The sequence below is a fragment of the Drosophila eugracilis genome, unplaced genomic scaffold (assembly GCF_018153835.1).
Source record: "Drosophila eugracilis isolate 14026-0451.02 unplaced genomic scaffold, ASM1815383v1 contig_2088, whole genome shotgun sequence".
In the NCBI taxonomy this organism is placed as follows: domain Eukaryota; kingdom Metazoa; phylum Arthropoda; class Insecta; order Diptera; family Drosophilidae; genus Drosophila; species Drosophila eugracilis.
Genome location: NW_024572964.1, coordinates 4,496,960 through 4,514,139, shown reverse-complemented (window position 1 = coordinate 4,514,139; position 17,180 = coordinate 4,496,960). Strand labels below are relative to the sequence as shown.

General features: G+C 40.1%; 2 protein-coding genes across 5 annotated transcripts; both read left to right on the top strand.

The window, feature by feature from the left end:
* Positions 1–1,686: 1,686 nt before the first annotated feature.
* LOC108107700 lies at positions 1,687–2,482 on the top strand. 2 transcript variants are annotated; one of them, XM_017215305.1, is made up of 3 exons: positions 1,687–1,895; positions 1,952–2,089; positions 2,157–2,273. In XM_017215305.1, the coding sequence occupies exons 1-3, from the start codon at positions 1,801–1,803 to the stop codon at positions 2,212–2,214; spliced, it is 291 nt and encodes a 96-aa protein (XP_017070794.1). In that variant the 5' UTR covers positions 1,687–1,800; the 3' UTR covers positions 2,215–2,273. The 2 variants fall into 2 exon arrangements, with proteins under 2 accessions (XP_017070794.1, XP_017070793.1); XM_017215304.1 differs by having other exon boundaries at positions 1,688–1,895; positions 2,147–2,482.
* A 277-nt stretch (positions 2,483–2,759) lies between these two features.
* LOC108107789 (G-protein coupled receptor 52) lies at positions 2,760–17,088 on the top strand. 3 transcript variants are annotated; one of them, XM_017215499.2, is made up of 5 exons: positions 2,760–3,040; positions 3,669–3,859; positions 12,827–14,150; positions 14,628–14,886; positions 14,977–17,088. In XM_017215499.2, exons 3-5 carry the CDS (start codon positions 14,018–14,020, stop codon positions 15,551–15,553), a joined length of 969 nt encoding a protein of 322 aa, XP_017070988.1. In that variant the 5' UTR covers positions 2,760–3,040; positions 3,669–3,859; positions 12,827–14,017; the 3' UTR covers positions 15,554–17,088. The 3 variants fall into 3 exon arrangements, with proteins under 3 accessions (XP_017070988.1, XP_041673922.1, XP_017070989.1); XM_017215500.2 differs by having other exon boundaries at positions 2,908–2,922; positions 3,685–3,859; XM_041817988.1 differs by having other exon boundaries at positions 2,760–3,859.
* The last annotated feature ends 92 nt before the right edge of the window (positions 17,089–17,180 follow it).

Here is a 17,180-nt window from a genome sequence, read left to right as displayed (position 1 = left end):
CACATTGGACATGTCAAAAGGATTTGCGCCTGCGCAGCAAAACTTCCAACATTCGTCTTTCGGTATCCCATAAACTGGTTGCAAATTCCCTGGCCAACAGAATGGTCATAAATCGAACAATGTGCCAGCTATTGACAGTTCGCTTAGCTTCACAAAGGTACGGTCTTCTTTTTATACATTTGTGTTTGTGTGTGTGTCTTTCTCAGGTTGCCTTTCCGCCGGCTATCACACAATTTATTGGGCTATTAGTTGCCACTTGAGTGGGGACTTTGGGGAACACCCACGCCGTCTTCTACCCAAATCGAATTCGAATAAAGCATAAGAGCATAAAAGCTGATAACAAAGCCAGGTTCCCCGCTCAGACAATTAACTGATAACAATTCATTAGCATTCCATGTGGGTTGCCCATCGTCATCGTCATCTCCATCGTCATCATCATTATCACGACCATTTTCATCAGTTGCTGCAGCTCTGCATTTGAGACTCTTCATGACGTTTTTAGGTAATTTGACAGCCGTTTGATGAGCGACAACATGTAGCCAAATTGTATCTTCTTTTATGGCTCAGGTGGGTGGCAGCATGGAATGGATTTTGTCATAGGCAATATAGTTTAAAGAGGGATAAGATGTTAGGGAGTACTTTTCTTTAATAGGAAAAGATAACATTAGGAGATGGATCACTATCCCTAAGATTGTTTGGTAATAAAATTTATGTTTATACAGTTTTCGATTAATAAAGCTAACGATTAACCTATCAGCACAGAAAACTTAAATTTAAACTTTAAATACACATTGTTCGCCATGTAAACAATTTAATTCAGAGCCAAATTTAGTCATTTCAATGTTATCTCTGTGTCAGCACTTTTATTTGATTCTTGGCCGTAAAATCGTAACTTTTCGCGTGCCCTGTCAGACATTATCCATGCCTTCCATCTGGGTTGGTTTGGGTTTTCGGTTTGGGGTTTGAATTCGAGTATGGGGTGGGGTCCAGCTTGACCAGCAATCGTACGATCGTGCCTCAATTTGGGGCAAAATGCAGTGTCACTTGGTGTGGGGGAATTAACAAAAAAAAAAGAAAAACAAATGACAAAGGGGAAACTGTGAGGAATTCAAACTGCAAACAAGAGACGTGGCCATAAATCCGAAGCGAATGTGTCAAGCGCCAGGCAAATTTTCCAACAAATTCCCTGAAATGTTCTTTTGACACTGTCAGCATTCCCCAGCCCCATAATTTATATGATCACGCTTTTCCGAGATACGAATGTTGACGGAAGCGCACGAATTGCCATTGCAAATTGCAACTTATAGACAAAAGCGAAAATCGCCAACTTGCTAACTTGAAATAGTCAAATGATGATCCGGCCGGGCAATCGATCGCGCTGAATGTTCGACGATTTGCAACCTTGAGGCCTTATTAAGCCGCAACTTCCAGGTTGTTAAGGATAAGCAGCATAAGCATCTGCTGATGATACATTGATCATGCCTCGCATTAATGAGGGGGACAATCTAATTGATTTTTTTAATAGATACTATCTATAATTAAGTGTGAAAAAATCTACTAATTTCCGAAACGGAATTTAAGTATTATGCATAATTATAAAATTATGCGCTTAAACATTTTTTGTAGATAAAACTTTATCCTTTTTAAGGCAGCAAACTGTAAGAAATTGCTTTTCCTAAACACTCAAAGTTTGAGAGACACAACACTGTCAAATTAGTAAGTGAGTAAGTAAGTTCTAGACATAATCAAAATTTTCCCGGACTTCAAAAGGTAGCCAGCCGTCAGACAACCAGGTCAATAATGCAGCAATTCGCGTTCTGGAGGAGCGAGGCTAAGAAGAAACAGCTCGAGCAGATCTCACCCATATGGAAGGACCTGAATGCCACATTTGTGACGTAAGAAAAGGATGATGAACTTACCCAAAAAACTATATCTTAAATCGAATAAACAGTGTCCTTAGCTGGAGTTGGCTCATCTACATCTTGTCCGCATTGGTAATCCTCGTCTGTGGTTATTTCGCATATTGTGAGCGATGCCGCCGAACAGAATCAGTGCGACGACGACGTGTGATTCAAAGAGCTCAAGAACGGTATGACTATATTTTATAGTTTTATTTATTTTATAAATGTTATAAAACTAATTTTAGACCCCCACAGAAACGCCGCCCAAATGCGGCTTACCGGGATCACCAGATCTACCGGCACATTATCCTAAGTGTGGCCAAGTACATGAAGAATCCTGAGGGTATTCGCCCGTTTATAGACCACATGGATCAGCTATATCCCTTGAGACATCCCTTAGCTGACCAGCAGCAAGTAGCTGAGCTCTCCCTAAACGTTAATGATGCAGAACCAAGTGCTGGAGAGGATTAGTAATTAAGGTTTGAGGCGGTCAACCTTTGCAAATAAACAAAAGTTGGATTAGAAATTTGAAGAGAAACAAAATTTTGAATAAAATTTCCATTTCTATTTCTATACAAAAACATCCAACTAAAATTCAAACTGGAGTTGTAGAAACTAGATAAATTAATTAGTTTGACCAGGCCTTTACGAACGACAATGACAATTGCGGCATGCGCAGTGGCGAACTCTTGTCGGCGGTGCCTAAAAATATGCAGTGCTATTTTTACCTGCCACAAATATAAACAAATGCCATGTGCGTTTGCAGAGCTTTCAGCTGGCGAAAGCTCTTGGCTCTCTCGATTTTCCTGTTGCTGCTTTCCATTTCCAGCTAAGACTCTCGCCTCTCTCTCTCTTGGCCGACTTCTCGGGGCGTTAGCAGAAGAGAAGAAAAAGCGATGGAAAAGCGGAAAAACAGTTGCCAGTTAGACAGTGAGCGCGTCGCATCTACGCACGCATCGAAAAGATTCAGCGGCAGCAGCAGCAGCAGCAGCGCGTTCAGTGGTTGTTGTTGTTGGAAACGGTGGAAGCAAACACACACACACATAGACACAGCCACAACACCAACACACCCATACACACACACCAGCAAGCGGCCAGCAAACACAATTTTCAGCTGGCCAACAGAAAAGAAACAAAAAGTTTGTTCATCCTTAATCGCTTTTTATTTTCTACCCAACACAATCGAAAATGAAAATTTGGAAAATTTCATACCAAAAGTGAATTCAATTAAACTGTGCAATTTACGAGCTAGACGATAATTGAAAAATCAAGGCACACACCTGCGCACATGTGTCTGTGAGAGGGTCCTGTGTGTACTATGCATGTGTATCTGTGTGAACTCGCCTGCGGCTGTATGTGTGTTGAAGGCTAAGCAGAAAATCAGCAGCCCACGGAAAAAGCCAACAAGTAAAGCGAGAAATAAAAGTTGCATGTGTCCCGAAAAATCAGAAAATTGCAAATTGCAAAAATTTGTTAGCCAAAGAAAGGAAAAGAAAATCAAATAAAATTCACAGTGCAAAGTGACAACATTTAAAAGTTATTCGACAATCGTGGAAATCAAAATATTTCAAGGCAGCAAAGCCATACATAAATCATACCCCTTTCAAATTATCTTATCTGGAAACAAAAATCCATTTAATTTAACACCAACAAATGCATGCATTAAAATATTATTTAATTGATTTATTAGTGAATAAACGTTTCTTTGAGGGCCTCCGACTTTGGTTAGCTATATCTTAAGCCCACATTCATCTAGATATTTTACAGTTCTTGCCTGTTGCAGCCAAAGAGTTAGCAAACAAAGTGATAAAGACAAAGTGTTCAAGACAAAATGTTATAAATATTATTCAAATATTATACAAAACAAAAACCAAAATAAATAACTTAACAATTAAACGCTAAACTGGAAATTGGAGCAATGTCAAGGCACAGGTTTTCAACAGGATGTTCTGGGTAAGGTGAGTACCTTCTTGGAGCATCCAGTGGAGCTTTGCTCCAGACGCATCCTACCTCAACAAAAAAAAAATAAGATATATGGGTAGAGTTAGGGAGAAGCACAAGCGAAAGAGCGAACCAAAACATAAACATCCCCGAAAAGAGCGAACAAGTAGGAGTGATGGCTGAAAAGAAAGTAATGGGAAGCACTGGAATAAATTTGATTAGGATAGAATATATTTCTGTTTCTTTTAAAAACTTTAACATTTTCAAACATCTTTATTAAGCATTTATGGATGATTAGTTTTTGTATGTTAGATCTTTAGGAATCCCCAAAAGTATTCTTCAACATGTTTAAGGATTGTCCTTAATGTCTATAATCAAAGTAAAGATTACTTATTGTTAAATATTTTTTAACAGACAGTATTGACAGTATTTTCTCTCAGTGCATTATACTCCTATATTCTTCAATTGGAAATACTATGCTGCTTTTCTCTTCTCCTTTATGTCCTGCCCTTCAGAGCTGATATAGAGATACCAAAATAGGCAAAGTTTAGCAAAAAAAACAACGAATTTCGGTTGAAAAGCTCAATGCAAAGAATGCCAGCATTCGTTGGGGATTAGCTAAAGCCAAAGACTTTGCGCAAATACTGAAAAGCTCGAGCTCAGCGCATCATTTTCCACACAAATTTCGTTTGCGAAAATTTCAATTTATGTGTAGCATACAGGATTTGCAGGATATATGTGTGTCTCTGTCGCCTGCATCTTGAAGATAATGTATCTGTAACTCGGTCACACGTTACACGCTTTGCTGTACTTTTTTCCCCCCTTTTTTTATTGACTTTGTCGTTTTATAGGCAATTTGTCTTTTGGCTGCCGTCGATAACTTTTGCTGTGTCATAAAATTTCGCGCCAAGCGAATGGCCCGTATCCTTATCCTTATCGTCAGGAGCCGGGTTCAGGCTCGGACTCTTTCGCTGCCAAGTTGTTTATTTTGTCGTAAATTTGCCTTCAAGGACGCGACAACACCGCACAATCCACAAGCCACCCACCCGCCCTTTACCCTAGCACATGGCCATTTTATCGATCACACAATGGGAAATTTCACACGTTGTCCCAAAGGGCTAAGAAATGGCATGGGAAAGTACAGTGGTCGGTGGTTGTTTCAATTAATTTTACTTTCAGTTAATTGTAGGTTGCTGGCTTTGTTACAATGTTCATGGATATGGTGTATGGAAAGCTATAGTTGCTTTTTTAAAAGGAAAATCTTTTTAAACTGAGATTTAGTGATTTTAAACTATCTAACTCTAAAGGGTAAAAAGTCAGAGTTCCTAAAGAGTTTTTCAAAATATTTATTAAACCAGAACAAGGACAAAAGATTAGGTCTCTAAGGTCCCAAATAGTACTTTGTTTCCAGTGGTTACTGTAGCGAGAAACCCACTGTGCTGAGCTGCGTTTCGTTGCTCGTCTTTAATTACGTGTGCTGCAATTGGCAGCTTCAAGGTCGTTGCCGTCTTTTGCATAATTAAGGGTCGCCCACCAACCCTCCACCCACCGCTTCTGACTCATTCATGCCCCAATATCTCGCTCACTACGAGTGGCTTTTGTTCTTTCAGCACAGTTTCTGAATAATGCAATTGACGCGGGCGTGTGGGCGCTGACACAGTTGCCATTTTTCACACATGACCAACCAGAAAAGCCAGAGACCATAGACCAGAAACCTGCCAGCAGCAACTAGCAACGTGCAACGAGCAACATGCAACATTCGCCGCATGTCCGGTACTCAAGTGCAATTTCCATTGCATACTTCAAGGCTGGCCGTAGTCTAATTTACATGCCAAATGACGCTGCTCTCTGGCTTTCTGCTTTCCATTTATGAGTCGTGACGTGCGACTGCGATTGTCCACCATCCCTTTTCTTCGCCTCTTTGTGTTTCGACACACGTATTCAATTAGTCCGATAAAGGAAGCAAAATGCCGCAGCTGCTCTCACAGCCCACACATTTGCATATTCCTATATATGGTTCTAGACTGTGTGGACTGAAAGTGTAAGCTCTTTTCACCCTTGAACTGAAATGAAATTTAGAATGCAAAGTTCACATTAAATGTTCTTCAAAAAATTTAATTTCAAGTAATTAATTTCTTTTTTTGCAACCATCCCATCGAAAAGGAATTTTACAATATATATTCACAAATTTATATCTCTCTTAATTTATGGCCACAACGTGTCTGCATTTGGCAAATGTCGCGTGTTTTTTGTTATTTTTTTTTTTAGTAGCACCCACAGAAGAAATTTTGGAAAGTGAGAGTGCGGTTGTTTTTTGGCGGCTTTTAGGTTTGACAACAAATAGCCAGCAAAACAGATGAGACAAACAAAACACCGTTGCTATATTTAAATATCTTAAAATAACAACAACAAACCGAACTGAATGTGTATAAAACAATATATTAAGAAATGGCTGTGACTAGCAGATACTCTTTGGAGAAATTTTGAAAGAAAGAATTAGTTTTAAATTTTGACCTACAAAACCTACTTGGATACAGTTTATATCTTCGAAAATCCCATATACCCTCTAAAATATTTATTTTCCACAGAACAAAATAGCATTTAGGAAAACATTTTAACTAAAACTGGCCAAACAAAAACAAAACAAAAACGCTGGTCGATGGCCGGCCTAAATGGGCACACCCACTCAGCCTAAATTCTCCAACACTCCCCTATTTTCCGCTCTCAATTTTCTGTCCCTTCCCATTTTTGCCACCCACTGTTATTCCAAATTCTCGCATTTCCTTTCACCTCCTTGCACGCACACACTCACACAAACACAAATCGCAACTTTCTATTTGTCTAATTAGTTGTGGGCTGTGACCGCCTTGATTTATATATTTATGATGGGCGTGGCCCTGGGCTAGTGCCAACTAATTGCCGCCAGCGATTCCATTCCGTTTTTCGATTCCTGATAGTGACCCTCGAAGAGTAGCTTTTTGCCCCTCGGCAAAGGCAGACAAGTACAGATACATATACAGGGATACACAGATACAAACTCGTTCACAGATACACACGCTAATAAGTGTGCATTTGGCAGCTGCTGGGAACAAATTGGTTAAATGTCAAACCATCCTCAGAGCTTCCGTCTCAATCCCGGCCAGACTTGGCAGCTCTTTCAGCGTCAGTGTGCACATTTAGCCAATAAATTGCAAATGAAATACAAGTAACAAGGCGACGGATAAGCCTTGTGTACACGGAGAGAAAAAGTTGGTGACATTTGCTTAGAAATTAACTATCAGAGAAAGTTATTATTAAATTTTTTGGTATTATTTATTAAAAAAAAAAAACACAACGCAGCCAAAAATGGTCCAAATGAGGAATGTAATACCTCGTAGTGCTCGTAATTTGATTGCTATGATTCGCAATGGGTTTGCATTAAAATTTGGGAAACTTTAATTTTGGTCAATTTTTTGAAAATTTTGATGATTTATCAAAAATGCGAAATTTGGGCCAAAATTGACTTTCCCAAAATCGAAAAATGAGTGATAGAGGTGGTTAGTATTGATCGTTAGCAGATCAAAACAGTCGTTCTTATGGCTGTACGGCTTCTTTTGGCCGATCAAGAGCTAGAAAGCCGCAAGTAATACTGCACATTTCTGTTAAAAATAGGTTTTTTGATGTTTTAGCCATTTAGTCAGCTTTCGCAGCAAAAATTTCAAAACAATCATTGTAAAAGTAAGTATAGGGGTCTTAAGTCTCGGTAGTCATCTGCAAAAAACAGTTATTGGTTGAGCCACCCCGCTTGTTTTGACAAAGTTAAAGCTAAAAAGCGGCAAAAAATCGTGTCTCTCTGCTGTAAAGGACGTATACTTGATTTACGCCCAAAATATCAGTATTTTCTTAATAACACAGTCAAAAAAGGCCCAAATATGGAATGTCATATATCGTATGGCTCGCAATTGGATTGCTGTGATTACCAATCGAATTGCATTCAAATCTGAGACACTTCAATTTTTCCCATTTTTTGAAAATTTTGGTGATGGTACCCCTTATCAAAAATCCGAAATTTGGGCGAAAATTGATTTTCCCAAAATCGAAAAACGAGTGATAGGAGTGGTTAGTGTTGGTCGTTAGCAGCACAAAACAGTCGTTTTTTTGGCTGTGGGTCTTGTTTTGACCGAGCTAGAGCTAAAAACCCGAGCATAGTATTGCAAATTTCTGTTAGAAATCGGTTTCCTGATTTTGTAGCACTTAAAACAGAGCTCGCACCAAAATATCAGAACTATATTTATAAAAGCAAGTATAGGGGTTTGAAGTTTTGGTTGTTAGCTGCATAAAACAGTCATTCTATTAGCCGTGCGTCTTGTTTTAACAAAGTTAGAGCTAAGAAACGGCAACCAAACCGGGATATCTGCTGTCAAAGGACGTATACTTAATTTTTGGCGCAATAAAATCAGTTTTTTAGCCATATTACAGCCAAAAATGGTCCGAATGAAGAATGTAATACCTCGTTGGGCTCGCAATTGGATTGATGTGATTCCCAATTGAGTTGCATTCAAATTTTGATGATGGTAAACCTTATCAAAAAAGCGAAATTTGGGCCAAAATTTATTTTTTCAAAATCGAAAATCGAGTGATAGGGGTGGTAAGTGTTGATCATTAGCAGCACAAAACAATCGTTTTTTTAGGTGTGGGTCTTGTTTTGACCGAGCTAGAGCTCAAAACCCGAAAATAGTTTTGCAAATTTCTGCTATAATAGGTTTCCTGATTTTTTAGCCGTTAAATCAGAGCACGCACTGAAAAATCAGAGAAATAATGATAAAACGTAGTAAAGGAGTTTTAAGTTCCGGTAGTTAGCTGTATAAAACAGTTATTGTTTTAGCCATGCGGCTTGTTTTGACAAAGTTAGAGCTAAGGAACTGCAACAAAGCCGTGCTCTCTGCTGTCAAAAGACGTATACTTGATTTTGCATTTATTCAATAAACGCAATGATGTAATATATATTTTAGTACCTTTTCCCTCTGTGTAATTGCATCAAAACCGCACCGTCATGATCCCGCGTGGCAACCCTCTAGCCATTGGCTCTATTCACTTCCCCCTTTTGCTTATCAATCAGACAGCAAATAATAGCAACAAATAAACAAGTTGCTGCATTAAAGATGGCAACAGCAACAGCAACGACCACGTAGTGAAACGGAGCCATGGCGGCATTGACAAATTGATGCATTGCCATATTGATTGGCTGACTGACTGGCTTTGCTATTGCCACTGCCACAATGAACGCCTTGAATGAATGTCAAGTCGCAGCATTGAAATGAATTTCGTGTCGGGGTTTTTTTTCCTTTTTTATTGATCGATTGTTCCAGTAGTGAGTGTATCTGTGTGTGTTTGTCTTTGTGCGAGTGTGGGCGTAGAATATAGCCGGTATCATGAGCCAATACAATTGTCCTTAGCGCCGAGTGCCGCAAGTCTTATTTATTACGCATACGTCACGTTGTCGACTAGTTATGGGCCACGGACGAAAGGCAAGTGGGCGCCCCTTGACTGTGACCTTGTCAATTGTAAAACAGCTGCAGAACCTTGCATTTGGCAACATTCGAGTTGCTACCAATAGCCAAAAAGAAAATAAACTTTCGACCAAGGGGAAATCAGAATTAGTGAGCCATTCGAGCGCTACACAAAATCCAGAGGGGAATAAAACAATATAAAACTAAACACGCGCGCGTCGCCAAGTCGCTGTTTGCCCTTGGCCCGCGCCACGCCTCCTCTATTTCACTACCCCTCTCCCCCTTATTGCCTGTATCATACCGCCCTCACAACGCAAAATTGGCCCAAATAAAAGCATTGCGTATACGACATGTGGTACGGCATTTCACAATGCGGTTTATGGCCATAACAGCGGGTAGCACGTGAATTTAAGTTGGCCCAATCACGCACCCCCCACCGACATTTATTTTGAGGACAGAAATGTATTCAGGGCATTTCATAGGGAAATTGGATTTTTTTATGACGTTCCTTGGCGAAATTACTGTTTTTCGTCTGCTTATTATTATTATGCCAACATGGAGTTTCCCACAGATTGGGGAATTTAGCTGACACTTTCAGCTGAGTAAACTTTTATCGCTATTGATTTTGCTGACTAAATTGTAGAAGAAATCCTTAAACTTATGATTCTGGCTTAGTTTGCAATCCACATTCATATTGAATTTTCATCAATTTTTCTTTTGCTCGAACTGTTGCATTTTGTGTTAAAGTTTTTAGCTTTCTCCCACTTTAATTGCAATTTGCCTGCAGGCATTTTTTGGTTGACAAAAGTTTGTAACCAAAAGTTTGGCTCGGTGAGCGGTGGGCGAAGCAACAGGCTGCAGGACCGCCTGCAAAGTCCTTAAGCCACTGAGTGACAGGAGCTGCCAAGTCTAGCCCGGAACCACGCCTCCACCTCTGCCTTCTCCTCCCCTGAAGGACGAGCATTTTCAGGCATATGCGACATTTGACATGCGTAAGCATAAATTATGCACCCGCCGTCGCACCAGATGCACTGAACAAAACAGGTGGCCAAAGTAAATACGATGAATAAAAAATAGTGAAATAGCTTGTGGGTGAAACGTAACAGCGAAAATAAAAACCAAGGTGAGGTCATGCTTATGTAAAGACGCAACCACGTGGATGGCGACAATGATGACGTGGCACCCATCCGCAGCAGCCTTGTCAGCCTGCCTGCCGCCCACTTGTGCACCCACTTTTCGTCCTGGGGCTTCCTGCCAACAACTAACGTCATCAAACGGGTAGTATCCTTCTTGGGCCTGCAGCTCGCCTTGGCCTTTGTTGCGGTATTTCGCAATTTGTTTTAAACACGTAGCCATCCAAAAGTTTATTTATAGCTCCCCAAAAGCTTTTCTCCATCCTGCCATTCCACCATCTTGCCATCTTGCCTTCTTCGGCTTCTATTCACACCCACCTGCCTGGCATTTGGATATGGTTTTATGACAGTCTCACATTCGATGGCTTTCCGCTTCTGTTTGTGTTTCGTTTCGGACTCAGAAAGTTTTTTGTGTTTTCTGAGGCGACATAAACACGCATGGGATACATATTTTATGGGCCCGAACACTGGAAAATCCACACAGAGCCAGAAATGAAAACAGGCCAAACGAAAGTCGGGCGCAAACATACAGTGCGTTTCGGTGATGTAGGGCAGTTACATATTTGGCATGTCTTGAAAGTTCGCTTCTTTATTGCTAAGAGGAACAAGCAAGGACTTATATGACTTATTTTTTGCTTTCAACTTACCAATCAGATTTTACAATAAACATTTCATTGATCATTAATATACAGAAGTTTGAAAGTGAACCAGATTGCAGTTTATGGCATCATTCATTATTAGTTTTAATATTTATGATCGCCTTGCCTAACACTCATCATAAGCTTTAATGGCTAGTTATGTGGGTCACTTCATTTTTTAAGTGAAGCTTGAGTTTCAACTTCCATAACCCAGTTTGCAGCATCCATATCTCTGGCAGTGTCAAAAGGGGTCAAAAGATTTACCTTCCGACAGGACCAAAGCTGCCCCAAAAAGCAGGCCACATATTATTTTTAATTATGCCAGAGGCCTAATGAGCTGCCCAGTGTTCCCAGTGGCAATCAAAACCTCATCAGATTGTTAGCGGTTCCCTTGAAGAACAATGAACATATTTACATAATTAATCACCGGTCGCGCTTATTGATTATCCTTCCAAGAAAAAGCGCAGAGAGTTCGCTGAACTCATTTCTCGGGGTCTCCGGTCCTCTGGTTTCCGGTTTTCCACTACGGGGGTCAAGGGGCCACTCATTATGCGAACGGGTCCGGTTAAGTTGGCAGCAATAACAGTTATTTCAGCGTAATTGCAGTGGGGACGGACGTAGCCGAGTGGATTTGAATTGGTCGTAGGCCAGGAAGTCATTTGCACAAATGACGTTTGCCTCGGCATCGTCATCAAATGCACTAACTTACGTAATGATTGACAATCAGCTGGGGTTTCGGTGTGTCCGTGTGTTTTGCTGGGGTTCAGGTGTCCCTAATGCAATTCATTGATATTTATCACCTGGACAGTGAATGACTGTCGAACCAGAAGCGTTACCCCGTTATCGTTAATTAAATTACAAAGTTAAGGGAGAAAATGGAGAGAGGGCCGACGTAAATGACAAACTTGTTACCTCACTCAACGACATTCCCTAATGCCACCCCCCTAATGGCATCCTACTTCTCATTCTCCTCCAGCTCATTGGGCCACATGGAGCACCCCCGTCGATGTCTAATGGCATTTGATAATGGTGTTTGTGTTTGTGTCTGCGTGGAAAATGGCACGATGACGTAGTGAATGTCTCTTATGGTGGTTGAGATGAAAAGTTGGCTGTGACTTTAAAATATTATATCAGAAGCTAGTATTTTTTTATATAATTTAGGGAGATAAGGTGATAAAATATTAAATAATATTCTTGAAAAAATTATTATATAATATTAATACATATTTAATACTTCTTTGTAGTCTTCGTTAACCTTTTTAAAACAGCAAATATTGCCCGAAAATAGCCATGTTGGCATCACTAGACTGAGGTCGGTTAAATATAGATAGAGTGGGCGTGATCGATGACGGTGGTCCACAAATAGAGACCGAAGCGGAGACCCCTCGAGATTTTTAACAGTTCCAGGCCCTCGAGAGACAAACGCAGTTTGAGCAGCCGGCCAGTGACAGCTATGGCTCTCAAACTGTGTCAAGTGGCACCGCAAAGTGGGTCATTGCAGGCGGGAAAAGTGGGTGGTTATGGTGGTTTGGGTGTCTCTGAAATAGCAGGCAAGTGACGGGCCCCAGGATAAGCACGCTTATGTAAAGCGTTTGTGCAGCTAAAAGGCTTTTTCCGCCTGCTGCCGTATGTGGGATAATTTATTGATTGGCTCAAGATGGGAGATTCTGTAAACTATTTATGGAGCGCAGAAGGCATTCAATTGCTTCCCTTTGTCCTTCCAGATGCGCACAATTAGCTTAAACCGACAGCAGGACATGGAGTGCAGAGGCAACAACAGCAACAACAACAACAAAAGCCAGAATTTACAAGCAAAAGGATAATCACAATCACCAAGCAGCGAAATTAAAATACCAAAGCCGATACTAAACAACCGAACTATTATCGAACTATTTTAAAACAAAAAACTTACACGTAGCACAACAGAAGCCTTACAAGACAACAAAACCATTTGTGCTGTGCTTTAATTATAGTCAAAGATAATTACAACAACCCTCGAAGACCGCGTAATTATTACACATTAAATAATAATATTAATATTAATAATCATTATTCTTCCACTTGCGAGTTTGAAATGTGTACATTTTTAAATCGATATATTTAAACTATTAGCGAATTATTACTAACTGTTTAAACGTTCATTAAAAACTTAGCAAAGAGCGTTGTGAATTCAAAAAGAAGAAATAATTAAATACTTTAGAACAAATTGTACGCAATTAGTAGATTTTAAACGTAAGATTTTAATCCAAGCAAAATTTTTAAACGAGCTTCAAACACACGATAGACGAACAGAAAAAAAAAAACACCCACACCCGAGCAGAAACCTTATCCTTAACCTTAACCACGGCGTCAGGACTTGTAAGGGTAACAACAATCAAATGCTTGGCTCACCGCCAGAAAGTAGGCAGCAGAAAGTACAGGCCAAAAAGTAGGCAGTAGAAAATTTATACAAATTTGGCGCCAGCGGTGGAAAAAGGACGAAAAAAAAAGGGCAGGAAGGCGGAGAAGCAGAAAAGCAGCGCCAAGGACTCCGACGACCTTCGCGTGTGCAAGCGTCGTTGCACAATAAAGGACGCCACTAACACTCTCACCCAGTCACAAACCCTACATATACTCACCTAGGCACACGGCCAAACAAACATACACACACACACACACGCAGACACACCTACATCCAAAAGCACAGGACAATTGCATGGGCGGCCGCCATGACCGGAAGTGAAGTTCGGTCACGTCCACGTCCACTGGCCTTTGCATAACAATCAGCCCGCCAAGGAGCCGCCAAGAAGGTTCGGAGAAAGCGGGAGAAAGCAAGTGAAAAGCAGTAGAAGACAGAGCAAAAGGAGGAGCAACTGAAGGATTCTAAAAACAACGAGCACAGGAAAGCCACTTTCACCCGCCAGCGGCCCGTAAAAATGCAGGAAATGAGCTACCTGCAGGATAATTCCAAGGTGGAGGCCCTCACTAAGGCGGTGCTCATATCCATACTGGGCGTGGCCATCGTCCTCTCCAACCTTCTCATCATCGCCACCTATGCCAATTTCAAGGGTACGTTATGCGATTAATATACGATTAATGCTCTCCACAGGATCAACTTGAACGCGGTTAGGTTTGCTCTCAAGAACAATATTTTCATAAACTAAACATGTGTTAAGTCTAATTTAAGTAATCAATTTCATTTTGACCATTAATATTAAATACTTTTAAACAACTGCATCCTTTATTTTGATGTAAAATGCGAACCGAATGAAGTAATTTAAATGTCTTGTATTATTGTTGTCTGAACTGCATTACAAATTCCAAAATCAAATTTGCTTAAAAATATTATTTATCTCAAATTGTTAACAACCTTTATTTACCTCAAAATTTCAAAAGCCTTAGGTTATCAAAAATTGTTAGTGAATGTCGTACAAATAGACTCGTCAAAATATTTATTGAATGAATCATTTTAAAATTATTGTTTGCATTTCGTTTTCATTTGATCATACTTCTTAGTCAGTATCTAATATCAAAATGTGTCAACAGGACCCACAGAGGTTATCAACTATTACCTTCTGTCCCTGGCCATTGCCGATCTGCTCTGCGGACTTCTGGTGGTGCCCTTCTCTGTGTATCCCGCCTTGACCGGAGAATGGATGTACGGTGATATCGTATGCCGCTTCACAGGTTACCTGGAGGTCACTTTGTGGGCGGTCTCTGTTTACACTTTTATGTGGATATCGGTGGATCGGTATTTAGCAGTGAGAAAACCATTGCGTTACGAAACGGTCCAAACGAAAACGAGGTAAGATATCTTAGGATCATCAACATTACAAGTTAGGATAACGTAAAGCAAACTGAATTGATCTTTTATCCTTTTATTCATATCTCATAGATGCCAATGCTGGATGGTGTTCACATGGATATCGGCGGCCCTGCTCTGCTGCCCACCGATCTTGGGCTACTCGATGCCAATTGAGAACAACATGACGCACATCTGCATGCTGGACTGGGGGAATATGGCAGCATATAGTGCCACATTGGCGATTTTAGTCTTAGGTCCCAGCCTCATTTCAATCGTACACAACTACGGCTATATCTTTGTAATGATGCGTAAGATTAGGTCCGGCGAGCCGATACACGATAAAGAATATGCAACTGCTCTGGCTGAAAATTTATCGAACCCTAGTCATATGATGTCATTCGCATTAGTCTTTGCATTCTGGGTGTCCTGGCTGCCATGGATTCTGTTGCGTCTGTATGAGGTGGTCACGGGCGATGTTATCCAAAGTACTCTTATCAACTTCGCCGTCGTCTGGATCGGCATATTGAATTCGTTTTGGAAAATTCTGATCATGACCAGTATGTCGCCGCAATTCCGTATCGCTTTGAGAGTATTTTGCTTAACCATTTGTTGTAAGACTAAGGGCCGTTTGCAAGCAGAGCTAATCGGGTTGGACCCAGATGACTAGAGTTAGATTTAGATTTTCATTCTCCTCAAAAAAATAATAAGAAAAATCCGCAAAATATACCCCGCTCCCCAACCCGATCCTCAATCCCTTTGAGAAGAACTACAAAGTCCTGCAAGTAAAAAAATTGGTTGTAATTGCATTGAGCCATTTCCTTAACTCTCTCTCTCAATATATATCTCTCTCTCGATATTAACACTTACTTGCCTGTTTGCCATATAGTTGCATATTTACGGGCCGTTTGGCGCTACGCGACATGCCAATGAAAGCACCACCCACAGCCACAGCCACAGCCACTGAAAAACTAAACTCAAAAACGCAACCACTCAACCACTCAGCCACCCAACCACCATACAGCAACCAACCACACAGAAAAACACCAAAAAATAACACAGACACGTTGAAAGACATATTCATATTTCTAGACCTAAGCTAAGCTAAGAGTTTTAGCGTATCCAATTATGATTGATTAATTGATTGATTGAATTGAATTGATTGACGATTATTATTGTGTATTTATGAGCTTACCACGTATATACTTGTACTTAACTCTAGCCATATACATATGTAGCAGCGATTCTAATTCTAATTCGTAGACAAGAGACAATTCACTAGGCAAGAACAACATTTCCGTTTCCGGTTTACAGTTCAAACTTGCTACTAAAACAACAATATATATAAATATATAAAAATCATATGCTACTCAAGAAGCAAGATAATTATCTAATGAATGCATAAGTATAAAACCTTTTTCAAAGTCCATATTAAGTAGTATTTAGAATTTTACAAAACAAATCGTGTAGAGTTTATTAAACAATTTGCCAAACTTGACGACGGGCCGGAAATATAAGAATTCTAAATTCGGAAAACTTTCAATCTTCGCACGCTTTGCGAATGCGCTTTAGAAACGGAAAACCTAGTAGGCCCACAAAACGAAAGCAAAAATGTTAAAAAAAAACCCCAATGAAGAACATACGCGAAAAAAGACATTTCCAGTAGTTCTTAGAGATATAATAATAAATGAAAGGATAGGCTAGTGTGAAGTTTCGATCGTTGTTTAAATCGGCAGATCCAGATGCAGATGAAGATGCCATGTATTTTCCCTTTTGGCCGCCCCTGAACGCTTCGATTTGGTGGGGTTCCCAATTTCGCCTAGTTCCCTTAGTGGGTCAAATTCAGTTTCCCAGGTCCCTTCAATGAAGCGTCCAGGGTCCCAAGTCGAGTGTTTGTCGTTGAATATTGTCAATCATCATTTGGTGTTGATGATATCTTAGCCACAAACATGCCAAATTTGGAAAATAGTGAACTCGAAATGAATTCGAAAACGAAACATTGTGTATATTTTGTTGTTGTACATTTCATTGACGATCTTTTGTACATTTAGTTATAGTTCAAAACTAATTTACACACCAAAAAGCAAGTGTTATCGATTTTTAAGTGTAAGGAAATTGTTAGAGCCGTATAAGCAGATAGAAAAGGCGTTTCCACAAATATAAACAAGGAACGCAGTAAATAAAAGCAAAAATGATGATAAGGTATTGATGTTTTTGTTGAGATTTAGTTTAATTTTGGCGGGATTGTTTTCCAGGTAAATCAATGGCAAAGGTACTTCTTGTTGTTGAATATTATC